Below are 13,202 nucleotides of genomic sequence, written 5' to 3'. Positions count from 1 at the left end.
TTTGTATCTTAGTTTTCAACTTGAGACAGAATAATGACATTTGCAACCAAACAGTCTTCTTTATGTTTTCTGCATGGTGGCCTTCACCTCCTTGGTCCTTTGTAAATTAGAGGGTTCAGCATGGGGATTGCTGTCATGTAGGAACACAGAGCCCATGTTCTCCTGGGCCAGTGAAGTGACCTTGAGTGGTTTTAAGTACATGAATGCACCAGATCCATAGAACAATTCCATTGACACAATGTTGTAATAATATTTTCTCTATAGAAGGTAATGGTAATAATATTTTCTCTACAGGAGGTAATAAACAAAGAATCACTCTCAAACTCAATGCTTAAAGTTTAAAATTTATGTTAAATAAAAAAAGTAACTGTTTATCAAAGGGCTCAGGATAGACAGAATAGATCTCGAACAAGAGAAAATATGAACTTGAAAATAGTAAGACATGAGAGAGGGTGGGAGGGAAGAGAAAAGAGAGAAGACAGTCACCAACCATGTAGAGAATTGGTGTTCCCCATCCATGGTTGGACTTTCCTCTGGTATTTATAACAACCTAGTTTTAAGATTGAGAAAGAATAATAATATTTGCACCAAGACAGTTTTCTTCTTAGTGTTTTCTGCATGGCAGCCTTAACCTCTTTGTTCCTCAGACTATAATTACGGGGTTCAGCATGGAGATCATTTTGGGGTAGAACACAGAAGCCACATTCTCCTGAGCCAAGGAACTGGCTGTGGAAGGTTTTAGATACATGAATACAGTAAATCCATAGAACATTCCCACTGCTGTAAGGTGGGAGTTGAAGGTGCTGAAGGCTTTGGACCTGCCCTCTGTGTTCCTGATGCAGAGGGTGCTGGAGAGGATGAAGGTGTAGAAGACAAGGTCAGTGAAACTGAAGACTATGATGTTGAATCCAGCCAAAAAGAAAAGTGTGAGCTCAGTATTATAGGTGCTAGAGCAGGAGAGCTTCCTGAGAGGGAGGATGTCACAAAAGTAATGACTGATAAGGCTCACACAATAGGACAGTTTTAACATGAGGCCAGTTTCTATTTTTTAGCCAATGAGGCCCATGCTGTAGACCACAGCCACTAGCAGGGAGCAGATGTGATGGGACATAGTGATGTTATAAAGCAAAGGGCTACAGATGGCAACATGGCGGTCATATGCCATCACTGTCAGCATGTAAGCCTCGGCAATGACAAAAACAAGGAAAAAGCAGAGCTGTGACATGCACCGCAAGTAAGATATGCTGTTTTTCTCTGACAGAAAGTTCACCAGCATTTTAGGAGTACTGACAGAGGAATAGCACATATCCAGAAATGACAAATTGCTGAGGAAGTAGTACATGGGGGTGTGAAGCTGGGAATTCAGACAAATGAACATGATCATGCCAGGTTCCCCACCATGATGACCATGTAGATCCCTAGAAAGAGGAAGAAGAGAGGGAGATGGAGCTATGGCCGATTTGTTAATCATCCTAGAATGAATTCTGTCACAGTAGAATGATTTTCTGTAGCCATTCTCCTGGGGCTGGAAGCCTGTGGGGCTGGAAAGAAAAGCCTCATGAAAGGCTGTAATTCTCCTTGATGAAGCCAGTTCTGAGCATTTGTTTCAAGCTTGGAAATCCTGGGCTGTTTCTTTCTTTGACTATTGTACAAAGCAGATAACACTACATTGGGCAATTCAACATTTTTCATGTGTACAATTCAGTGAGACTTAATATATCAATCATGTTGTGTAATTGCTAATGTCCATTGCCAAATGTTTTGTCCCCATAAACAGAAACACAGTGTGTTCTAAACAATATTTCCACTTTTTCATCTGTCTTCTGCCTCTGGTTGCCACTACTAAACTCTGATCTGTATACATTTGCCTATTCTGGGTATAGCTTATTAGTGAGCTCATTCAATATTTGTTGTTTTATGATTGGCTTATTTCACTCAGCCTAATGTTTTCAAGGTTCATCCATGTTGTGGCGTGGATTGGAAGACTTAATATTGTCAAGATGTCAGGGTGGAGCCCAGAATTCCTTTTTAACAAACATCCTAGGTAATTTTTATGACTCATCAAGTTTGGGGAAACACTGGATTAGATTGATTATTTTCTGGGTATTTTAAGTTCTAAAATTTTATGAGTCTATTGGCTTAGTGTCAGAGTAAATAAGGAAGTGTCTGAGAGATTGAGATATAGGATAGGCAGTGTTTGTCAGGGTAGAAGTTTGGGGTGAGAAGCATAAGATGGAAAGAGAAAAAAAAAGCAAACCAAAGAAGAACAAATTCTTCTGTGGCGCTTTGCTGGGGATCTGAACTACTGGGATTCAATTTGTGAGCTTGGGGTAGCTTGAAAGTCAGTTGAGAGACGTGCTCAGGAAATGTGGGTGGGAGTCAGGGGCTGTCAAGGGAAATTTTTGACTAGTTAGTAATTTAGACAAAGACTGGTCTTAGCAGAGTTTGAGAGCCATTGCCCAGTAGTGGTTCTTTCTGCCATCAAATTTACACTCTATGAGAATATAGTGGAAAAGTATCAGAGAAGTCTCCTTTCTTGTCAGGGCTAGGAGTCGTACAATTAATTCCTAGAGTGAATTGAAGTATGAATAAATTATTGAATGTGCTCTTCTAAATTACAATAGCCCTTTGGATTTACCGTTTCTGATTCTAAACACTTTTTTTATACGAGTCAATACGCCTATTTCTATTTCCATAGAGACTTTCAGATCCAAGAAAGCAAGGACCCTGCTTGATGGGTTTCAGTAGCTCTCATCAAGAGGTAGTTTAGTCTAGTGGTTAAGAATAAGGGACTTGAAGTCAGACAGGCGTAGGCATGAGTGTGGGCTCTGAAACATATTTGTCTCTCTGAATCCCTTACCTTTAAAATGAGTATCAGTATTGTGAGGAATAAACAAGATTACATTTGTATAGTCCTTTTGGATCATGGTGCCAGGGGTCAGTATAGGGGAATTTTGTCTGGTACAGTATTGTGCACTCAACAAATGGTAATGATAAGTATGTTTTTCACAATGATTTTTTTTTCTTAATAGTGCTGAATAGATGTTAGTTGAATGAAAGTATTAAGTCTATAAAAGCCAAATCAAATATCTAGGGTATAAACAAACATTTCTTCTTCCTTAGGGAAGGTAATCTCTGAGGTCATGATCCTTAGGGAATCTCTGTGTTAATAGTTTATCAGAATTTGTAATTCAAAACAAAACTGAAATCACCTGTTATCCACTGGTTAGGGAAAGATGCTCTGTTTTCCCTGGAAACTAGAGAGGACCCTTTCGGTAAATAAGCAATGAGAAATCATGTTCTTCAGTGTAGGAAGAGGTATAAGATAAATTAGAGGTTCTTATCCTTTGATCAGAACTGGGTGTGATTGTTAAGATTTTGTGTCAACTTGGCTGGGTCATGATTCTCAGTGTTTAGGCAGTTGTATAATGTTGTGATCACTTTTCTTTTGAAATCTGATATATGATCACCCCCATGGTGGAATCTGCTGCGTAGTATCAATGGGGGAAGGGCCTGTGCCCCCTCAGCCTTCTTCTCTTGGCCTTCTACTGCCTACTTCCTTCCCTCTCATCTTGCAAGTGTTGTTGGCTTGTTCTGGACCCAGCAGCTGTCTCTTGTCTGACCTCTGGTTCTTGGAGCTTGAGCTAGTGGCTTACCTGTCCTTCTCGGGATTTTCTCATCTTCATGGCATGCAAGTAAGAGCCCTGCTCCCCGACTTGCCTATCTTGGGTTCTCCAGGCCCTGTAGCTAAACGACTCAGTAGAAACCTTGCGGTCTTGCCTGCCGACCCTTGGGGATTCCTCAACCGTCAAAACCTGTGAGCAGCATCTCTGCTCTCCAACCTGCTTATCTTGGGTTCACCAGCTTCTGAGGCTCCATGAATTGGGAAAGGACTCTATCCTGATCCAAGGACTTGGGATGTTCCAACCCCTACAATCATGTGAGTTGTTTCCTTAATATAAACCTCTCTCTTTATATTTATATGCATTACTGGTTTTTCTTTCCTAGAGAACCCAGCCTAAGACACTGGGAGAAAAGTGTTCTGACCTCAAAGTTTTTCACTAGGGCCATTTCCTTTCCCAGAACAATTGCGGCTAGGAGACTCTAGAGTATAGCACTGTGGCTCTGAACTAAAGGAAGACAAGTGCCTGCCTGACCTCATCTGTCAGGTAACAGCACAAACCTTGGGAGTCAGACTGCCTGAGTTCCCCTTCTGGCTGCAACCCAGTAGTATTGTAACTTTGGGCTAGTTATGTAGTCTCATTGAAATGGGAATAATAATATTGTCACATAGCATTTAATGCACAGACTCTCATAGTAATTGCTAAATAAGTGTTAGCTTTAAAAGATTATTATTAAATGTACTGTCATTTGAGCTAAGAACTCTGGGGAAAACGAAAGAGCTCATTCAATAATTTATTCATAGCTAAATTCACTCCAGAAATTAATTGCAGTTCTCCTAGGTGTGACAAGACAGGAGACTTCCATGACTCTTCTCCCCTATATTCTCATGGAGCCCTGGTGGTGTAGTATTTAGGAGCTATGGCTGCTAACTAAAAGGTTGGCAGTAAAAATCATCAGCCACTCCTTGGAAACTCTGTGGGGCGGTTCTACTCTGTAGTATAAAGTTGCTCTTTTTAAATATTCTCATGCAGTGTAAATTTGATGGTAACAAAGAACCCCTCTTGGGCAACTACTCTCAACCTCTGATAAGACCAGCCTTTCTCGAAATTATAACTAGTCATCTTCTTGCTCTGATTCAGACCCTGTTCCAGAGATGGAGGCTCTGATGAGAATCACAGTGACTTCTGACTGTCAGGATTTTCTTCAGGGAAGAGGCCCAGGTTTCGCAGCCAAAGCAGAGACACAAGAGGAAGGGACATAGAAAATGTACATAGTTAAAGATCTGACAATCACTCACCTTGTTTTTGCACCCTTCTCCCCAGAAGCACCAGCTCTCACCCTGGAGACAAAGTTTAGCCTCATATGTACTCTGGACAGGTAAAGTCACTTGGTGTTGTGAAGAGAGATCCACAGCAAACAGTAAAGATTTTTCCATCATAATTTCAGTCTCTCTCTGTGGAGTTAATTCCCAAGAAGGCGAGGAGGGAGTGCAGATATTGGAAGGGTAGTGGTAATATTTCTTTCCCTCTAAGTGGTTCTTTTCTGTTATCCCACAGAGTACCCAAGAGGAGAATGGCAACCAAGAATTCTTCTGTGAGAGAGTTTATCCTCGCAGGCTTAACGGACCAGCCAGGACTCCAGATTCCTCTCTTCTTCCTGTTTCTCTGCTCCTATGTGATCACTGTGGTGGGGAACCTGGGCTTGATTACTCTGATTGGGCTGAACTCTCACCTGCACACACCCATGTACTTTTTTCTCTTTAACCTCTCTTTAATAGATTTCTCTTACTCCACTACCATCACCCCCAAAATGCTGATGAGTTTTGTGTCAAAGAAGAACATCATCTTGCACGCAGGGTGTATGACTCAACTCTTTTTCTTCTGCTTCTTTGTTGTGTCTGAGTCCTTCATTCTCTCAGCAATGGCATATGACCGCTATGTTGCCATCTGTAAACCATTGGTGTACACAGTCACCATGTCTCCAAAGGTTTGTTTTTTCCTTTTGATAGGTGTCTATGTGATGGGGTTTTTGGGTGCCATGGCCCATACGGGAAGCATAATGAGTCTGACTTTCTGTGCTGATAACCTTGTCAATCATTTCATGTGTGACATCCTTCCTCTCCTTGATCTCTCCTGCAAAAGCACTTATGTGAATGAGCTGGTGGTATTTATTCTTGTAGGCATTGACATCGGAATGCCTATTGTCACCATCTTCATCTCTTATGCTCTAATACTCTCTAGCATTCTCTATATTAGCTCTACTGAGGGCAGGTACAAAGCCTTTCGTACCTGCAGCTCCCACATAATTGTGGTTTCTCTTTTCTTCGGTTCTGGGGCTTTCGTGTATCTCAAACCACCTTCCCTTTTGCCTCTTCACCAGGGAAAAGTGTCCTCCCTATTTTATACCATTGTGGTGCCAATGTTAAACCCATTAATCTATAGTTTGAGGAATAAGGATGTCAAAGTTGCCCTGAGGAAAACCTTGAGAATAAAAACATATTCTTGAGAAGGGAGCAATATTTGAAGAAGGAGATCTAATACTTTGATTATTAGTGTGTGTGTGTGTGTGTGTTTGATAAGGAGTTAAAGCTTTATTGTTTTATCTCCTAATCAAGAAGAGAATTTTAAGTTTTTTTGGATGAGTGTTTAGTGCAGGCCTATTTTCCCTAACACTCACCCCACGTTGACTGTTCCAAGCATTCTTTATCTTATGCAGATTGTTTCTAAAATCAAAGATTGTTTAATCTTGAATTGACCATACAAATCATTGAATCTAGCCTTCTCATTTAACAGGCCACACACTGGGGACTCAGAAATATTGAATATGTTGCCCAGGAACACACAACTATTTGGTGCTCAACTGGCACTGGACTCTAGGCCCTTGAATCCCAATCTACTTTGTTTTCATTTCTGTCATATTTTCTTGTTCTATTGCTCCCTCACAGATTGCATTGTAAAGGTATGATATGTTAACACTTTAAAAATCTGATTCCATTTACAATAATGTCATTTAACTTCTCAAAAAATAATTTTTGATAATTGCTTTCTTTTTTCAGGAGGTAAGACATGCAAAATTTTCTTAAGTTGATCTTGGCTGAATGACAAGGGAAGTGTGTGAAGATAGGGATGAGTGGCGTGTATAATAGGCTCCAGATAGCAGTAAGCATGGTCATTCATGAGGTTGGGTATAGAAGGAACCCTACGGGTCCAGTCTAATGTAGTAGTACTTTTACAGGTTTAAGGGTTCTAAAGATGATAAGTGGAAAGTCACATATATTTCAAGACTAAGAGTGTCAGAATTTATAGCTTTCTTAAGGGTTTGTTTGTTTGAGGTATGATTGAGAAATTTTGTGGCACAGGATAATCAAGAAAGGGCCTGAAGTTTCTCAAGGAGCAGTAAGTAACTTTGGAGATGTAGTTATTTTAGCTTCTGTGTGGTGGAAACAGTTAAAACATTGGGCTGCTTACCAAAAGGTTATAAGTTCCAGTCCACCCAGAGGTGCCTCAAAAGATAGACCTGGGAATCAACTTCCTAAATCAGCCATCTCAAGCCCTGTGGATCACAGTACTACTCTGATACATGTGGAGTCACCATGAGTTGGAATTGCAACTGGTTTGTTTCATTTATCTGTCAGGGGAGCTCTAATCAGAACAGGTAATTTCCATTGAATATTAAGGCACTACTTTTTTACAGATAGCTATGGGACAGTTCTACACAGTATTATAGGGTCGGTATAAGTCAGAATCAAATTGGTGGCACACAGCAACACCAACAGATAGCACTTCTCATATAGGTGTATATGGGAGAGAAAGAATTCATCTCAGGATTGGTTTATAATTCCACAGCATTGTGTAAAGGGAAGTGCAGCTTTATGGAATGTAGTGGAACACTTTGATCTAAATGATTTATTAGCAGCAAATTTTTTTTTTTTTTTTTTGAAAATCACTAATATATTAAGTGCTGGGGAGATTCTTTAACTTAGGGGCTATTCCTTTGGAAAGTTATCTTCTTTGGGTAAAAGGAAGGTTTGGATGAGTGTTTAGTTTTGCCCTTTGGTATGACACAGATCATAAGACTAAGGGTGTTGGGGGACGGTTTGGCTTTAATCATCATAGAATGGTAAAAGAGAACTGATTTCCGAGACCTGTGAGTGTCAGGTGATTGAGGTGAATAGGCCATATAAGGCAGAGAGTAAACAGTGAGTTGCTAGGCATATAAGTTTGTTTGTTTTTTCTTTCCCAGTAGGTTAGTAATTGTGTGACTTTGAGCAAATTTCTTAATGTCTTTGAATATGAATTTCTTTATGTCTTTGAATCTGAATTTCTTTAAAGTGACTAAACATTCCTAACCTCGTGGGGTTTTTGAGAATATTAAGTGTGAGGTACTCAGTAAATCCTGGTTCTCTCCCTCCTGAAATTCCTTTTTCTAGTTATGAGCACTTCCTTTAGCTTTTGAATGACCTTAAGTAAATTATTTCATCTTTCTGGGACTCTGCTTAGTCATGAGAAAAATGGGCTCATCGCTATTATTTAAAAAATAATAGAGGAGGTGGGGGCAAGATGTCAGAGTAGTCAGACCCCTCCGGTGAAGACTCCCACAACATAGCCCCAAGAATGAAGAGAAAGAATTATATTTATGACAAGCTAGGAACCCTGAACATCAAAGGCAAAGTTAGAAAACAGACTGAACAGCGGGGAGGGAGAGACGATCCAGAACTGGAGAAAAGTTGCCTAATCTGAATTGCCAGGAACCCTCAGGAACCATTCCTGGGACTGAAAGCAACAGGCTGTTTGTAGTGTTGGACTGCGGTTTCCTTAGGGAGAAACAGCTAGTTGCACAGCCTACTTATACCTCCAGAGCCAGAGAAGAATTTTGCTCTCTGCAAAAGCTAAGTACTTGCCTATATTTTACGGCGCTCCAGCCCCTGAGCTGGGTTCAGTGGCTGTTGATTTCCCTGGGTGTGAGGTTGGTCCTGCTACATGTCCTCAGTCGTTCTCCTGGCCTAGGAGAAGAAATAAATTCACAGGTGGGGGAAAAGATAATCTGCCAGCTCCACTAACCTGGAGAACTCAGGACAGAATCAGCTCCTGTCCAGGTGTAAACAGTCAGTGGACTTTGAATACCTTTCCCCTCTGCATGGACCTGTGTTGGCCTATTTCAGGAGAATAGTCCCTTGTCAGCAGACTGCAACTGTTTCAGCTTGTGGTGGAGAGGTGGGTGTTTGACGTTGGACACTGCTTTGCCTGTTAAACAGAGTTCTCATCCACTAAAATCGGGGGCCTAAGGACTAAGGTCACCCAGACATCCATGACAGGGTTCCTAGTCCTTACAACCAAAACCATTGGGTGTTCATGGTCTCTCTGCAGAACTGACCCACCTGTGCACTCTAGGGAACAGGGATGCACTTTCCTCATAGACACTTGGGGGATGGTTGTCAGACCCCTCTTTGTTCAGAGGGTGACCCCTGCTTCAACCAGATACCGGTACCTACACCAATCAGCCATGTCCCTCTAAGATTGTAGGACAGAGCCCGTACCACACTCTTGGTGAACAACTACCTGGACACCTGAGCTAAATCCATACAAGAAAAGTGAATGGACTCCTAGGCTGATATACTTGTTAACAGTTCTAGCCATCTTGTGACAGGATGTTAGAGCTTCAAAGGTGAAAATAATCAAGGTAGCTCACTCAAGCAGTCTATCTGAGCATATCAAAACAAAACAAAGTAAGAAGCTAGGATACAGTAAGCAAACATAAAATAAACTAATACAATAACTTATAGATAGCTCAGAAACAACACTCAAAATCAAAACTCATAAAGAAGCAGACCATGATTGCTTCTACAAGCTCTCAAAACAAAGAATCAAGGGATCTTCTGGAAAGGTGACTTCCTGGAATTAGCTGATGCAGAATACAAAAGATTAATAAACAGAACTCTTGAAGACATCAGGAACGAGATCAGAAAAGAGATCAGGCAATATGCAGAAGAAGCCAAGGAACACACAGATAAAGCAGTTGAAGAAATTGAAAAGGTTATTCAAGAATATAATGAAAAATTTAATAAGATTTAAGAATCCATAGAGAGACAGCATCCAGAAATTCACAAGATTAACAATAAATTATAGAATTAGACAACTCGATAGAAAGTCAGAGGATCAGAATTGAGCAAGCAGAAGGCAAAATTGGTGAGACTGAAGATAAAGCACATGGCACCGATATATTTGAAGAAAAAGCAGACAAATGGCTTTAAAAAAATGAAGAAACCCTAAGAATCATGTGGCACTCTGTCAGAAGAAATAACATATGAGCAATTGGAGTACCAGAACAGGGAGGGATAACAGAAAATACAGAGAGAATTTTTGAAGATTTGTTGGTAGAAAACTTCCCTGATATCGTGAAAGATGACAAGATATCAATCCAAGATGCTTATTGAACTCCACATAAGGTAGATCTTAAAAGGAAGTCACCAAGACATATTATAATTAAACTTGCCAAAACCAAAGATTAAGAGAGAATTTTAAGAGCAGCTACAAAGGAGAGTCAGTAAGAATAAGCTTGGACTACTCAGCAAAAACCATGCAGGCAAGAAGGCAACGACATGAGTTATATAAAGCATTGAAGGAAAAAAAATTGCCAGCCAAGAATCACATATCCAGCCAAAGTGTCTCTCAAATAAGAAGGCAAAACTAGGACATTTCCAGATAAAAAGTTTAGGGAATTCGTATAAACCAAACCAAAACTCCAAGAAATACTAAAGGGAGTTCTCTGGTTAGTAAATCAATAATATTAGGTATAAACCCAAGACTAGATCACTGGGCAGAGCAATCGGATGTCATTCCAGACAGGGAAATCACAAAAATAAATCAAGATAAAAAACACTCAAAACAGGGAAACATTAGAACAATAAAGAGAGACTAAGAAATGTAGTCGTAGATCTTTCATATGGAGAGGAAGAAACGGTGATATAAAGAAATAAAAGTTAGGTTTAAACACAGAAAAATAGGCGTAAATATTAAGGTAACTGCAAAGGAGACAATCCTACTCATCAAAATAAAATACAAGAAAAAGATAGAGGCTCAGCTGAAACAAAATCAACAACGAATAAGAGGAAAAGACAATACATAAAAATAAACTACTCAGCACAAAAAAATAAAGTGGGAAAAAGAAACCATCAAGAACACACAAAAAAAGACACCAAAATGGCAGCACGGAACTCATACCTATCCATAATTACGCGGAATGTAAATGGACTAAATGAACCAATAAAGAGACAGAGAGTGGCAGAATGGATAAAAGAACATGATCTGTGTATATGCTGCCTACAAGAGACACACCTTAGAATTAGAAACACAAACAAAATAAAACCAAAAGATGAAAATATATATCAAGAAAACAATACTCAAAAAAGAGCAGGAGTGGCAATATTAATTTCTGACAAAATAGGCTTTAAAGTTAAATCTACCACAAAGGATAAGGAAGGACACTATATAATGATTAAAGGGACAATATACCAGGCAGATATAACCACATTAAATTTTTATGCACCCAATGACACGGCTGCAAGATACATCAAACAAATTCTCACAGCATTGAAAAGTGAGATAGATAGCTCCACAATTATAGTAGGAGACTTCAACACACCACGTTCTGTGAAGGACGGAACATCCAGAAAGAAGCTCAATAAAGACATGGAAGATCTAAATGCCACAATCCACCAACTTGACCTCATAGACATATATAGGAAACTCCACCCAACAGCAGCCAAGTATACTTTCTTTTCTAGTAAACATGAAACATTCTCTAGAACAGACCACATATTAGGTCATAAGGCAAGCCTTAGCAAAATCCAAAATATTACAAAGCATCTTCTCTGATCATAAGTTGGTAAAGTAGAAATCAATAACAGAAAAAGCAGGGAAAAGAAATCAAACACTTGGAAACTGAACAATATCCTGCTCAAAAACGACTGGGTTACAGAACACATCAAGGGTGGAATAAAGAAATTCATAGAATCCAGTGAGAATGAAAACACTTCCTATCAGAACTTTTGGGACACAGCAAAAGCAGTGCTCAGAGGCCAATTTACATCAATAAATGCACACATAGGAAAAGAAGAAAGGGCCCAAATCAAAGAGTTATCCCTACAACTTGAACCAACAGAAAGAGAGCAATAAAGGAAACCCTCAGGCACCAGAAGACAACAAATAAAAATTAGAGCAGAATTAAATGAAATGGAGAACAGAAAAACAATTGAAAAAGTTAACAAGACCAAAAGCTGGTTCTTTGAACAATTAACAAAATTGATAAACAATTGACCGAACTGAAAAAAGAAAAACAGGAGAGGAAGCAAATAACCCAAATAAGAAATGAGACGGGTGATATTACAACAGGCCGAACTGAAATTAAAAGAATTATATCAGATTACTATGAAAAATTGTACTCTAACAAATTTGAAAACCTAGAAGAAATGGATGAAATTCTAGAAACGCACTACCTTCCTAAACGAACACAAACAGAGGTAGGACAACTAAATAAACCCATTAAAAAAGAATAGACTGAAAAGGTAATCTAAAACCCCCAACAACAACAGCAAAAAACCTAGTCGGGAAGGTTCCACTGCAGAGTTCTACCAAATTTTCAAAGAGTTAACACCATTACTACTAAAGGGTATTTCAGAGCACAGAAAATGATGGAATACTCCCAAACTGATTCTATGAAGCCAGCATAACCCTGATACCAAAAACTGGTAAAGACACCACAAAAAAAGAAAATTACACACCAATATCTCTCATGAACTTAGATGTAAAAATCCTCAACAAAATTCTAGCCGATAGAATTCAACAACATATCAAAAAAATAATTCACGATGACCAAGTGGAATTCATACTAGGTATGCAGGGATGGTTCAACATTAGAAAAACAATTACTGTAATCCATCATATAAATAACACAAAAGACAAGAACCACATGATCTTATCAATTGATGCAGAAAAGGCATTTGACAAAGTCCAACACCCATTCATGATAAAAACTTTCAGCAAAATAGGAATAGAAGGAAAACTCCTCAATATAATAAAGGACATTTGTACAAAGCCAACATCATCCTAAATGGAGAGAGCCTGAAAGCATTCCCCTCCAGATCGGGAACCAGAGAAGAATGCCCTGTATCAACACTGTTATTCAACATTGTGCTGGAGGTCCTAGCCAAAGCAATTAGACTAGATAAAGAAATAAAGGGCATCCAGATTGGTAAGGAAGAATTAAAAGTATCTCTCTTCGCAGATGGCATGATCTTACACACAGCAAGCCCTAAAGAATCGTCAAGAAAACTACTGATACTAATACACGAGTTCCGCAGAGTATCAGGATACAAGACAAACATACAAAAATCAGTGGGATTCCTCTACACCAACAAAAAGAAATTTGAAGAGGAAATTGCCAAATCAATACCATTTACTGTAGTCCCCAAGAAGATAAAATAAAAAGGAATAAATCTTACCAGAGATGTAAAAGACCTATACAAAGAAAACCACAAGGCACTACTGCAAGAAACCAAAAGATACCTACATAAGCGGAAA

At 39.3% G+C, this 13,202-nt stretch overlaps 1 protein-coding gene and 1 pseudogene across 1 annotated transcript; one reads left to right on the top strand and one right to left on the bottom strand.

Moving 5' to 3' along the window:
• Positions 1-482: 482 nt before the first annotated feature.
• On the bottom strand, positions 483-1,515 carry LOC126061140 (olfactory receptor 151-like; annotated as a pseudogene).
• Positions 1,516-5,196: 3,681 nt separating this feature from the next.
• Positions 5,197-6,129, top strand: LOC126060110 (olfactory receptor 145-like). Its single transcript, XM_049856199.1, has one exon. The coding sequence runs from the start codon at positions 5,197-5,199 to the stop codon at positions 6,127-6,129; it is 933 nt and encodes a 310-aa protein (XP_049712156.1).
• The last annotated feature ends 7,073 nt before the right edge of the window (positions 6,130-13,202 follow it).

This window comes from Elephas maximus, chromosome 17 (assembly GCF_024166365.1).
Source record: "Elephas maximus indicus isolate mEleMax1 chromosome 17, mEleMax1 primary haplotype, whole genome shotgun sequence".
Classification (NCBI taxonomy): Eukaryota; Metazoa; Chordata; class Mammalia; order Proboscidea; family Elephantidae; genus Elephas; species Elephas maximus.
This window is presented reverse-complemented; position numbering and strand designations above follow the sequence as displayed.

Coding starts and splice junctions, on each gene's coding strand:
- LOC126060110 (XM_049856199.1), top strand. CDS start 5,197: ATGGCAACCAAGAATTCTTCTGTGAGAGAGTTTATCCTCGCAGGCTTA.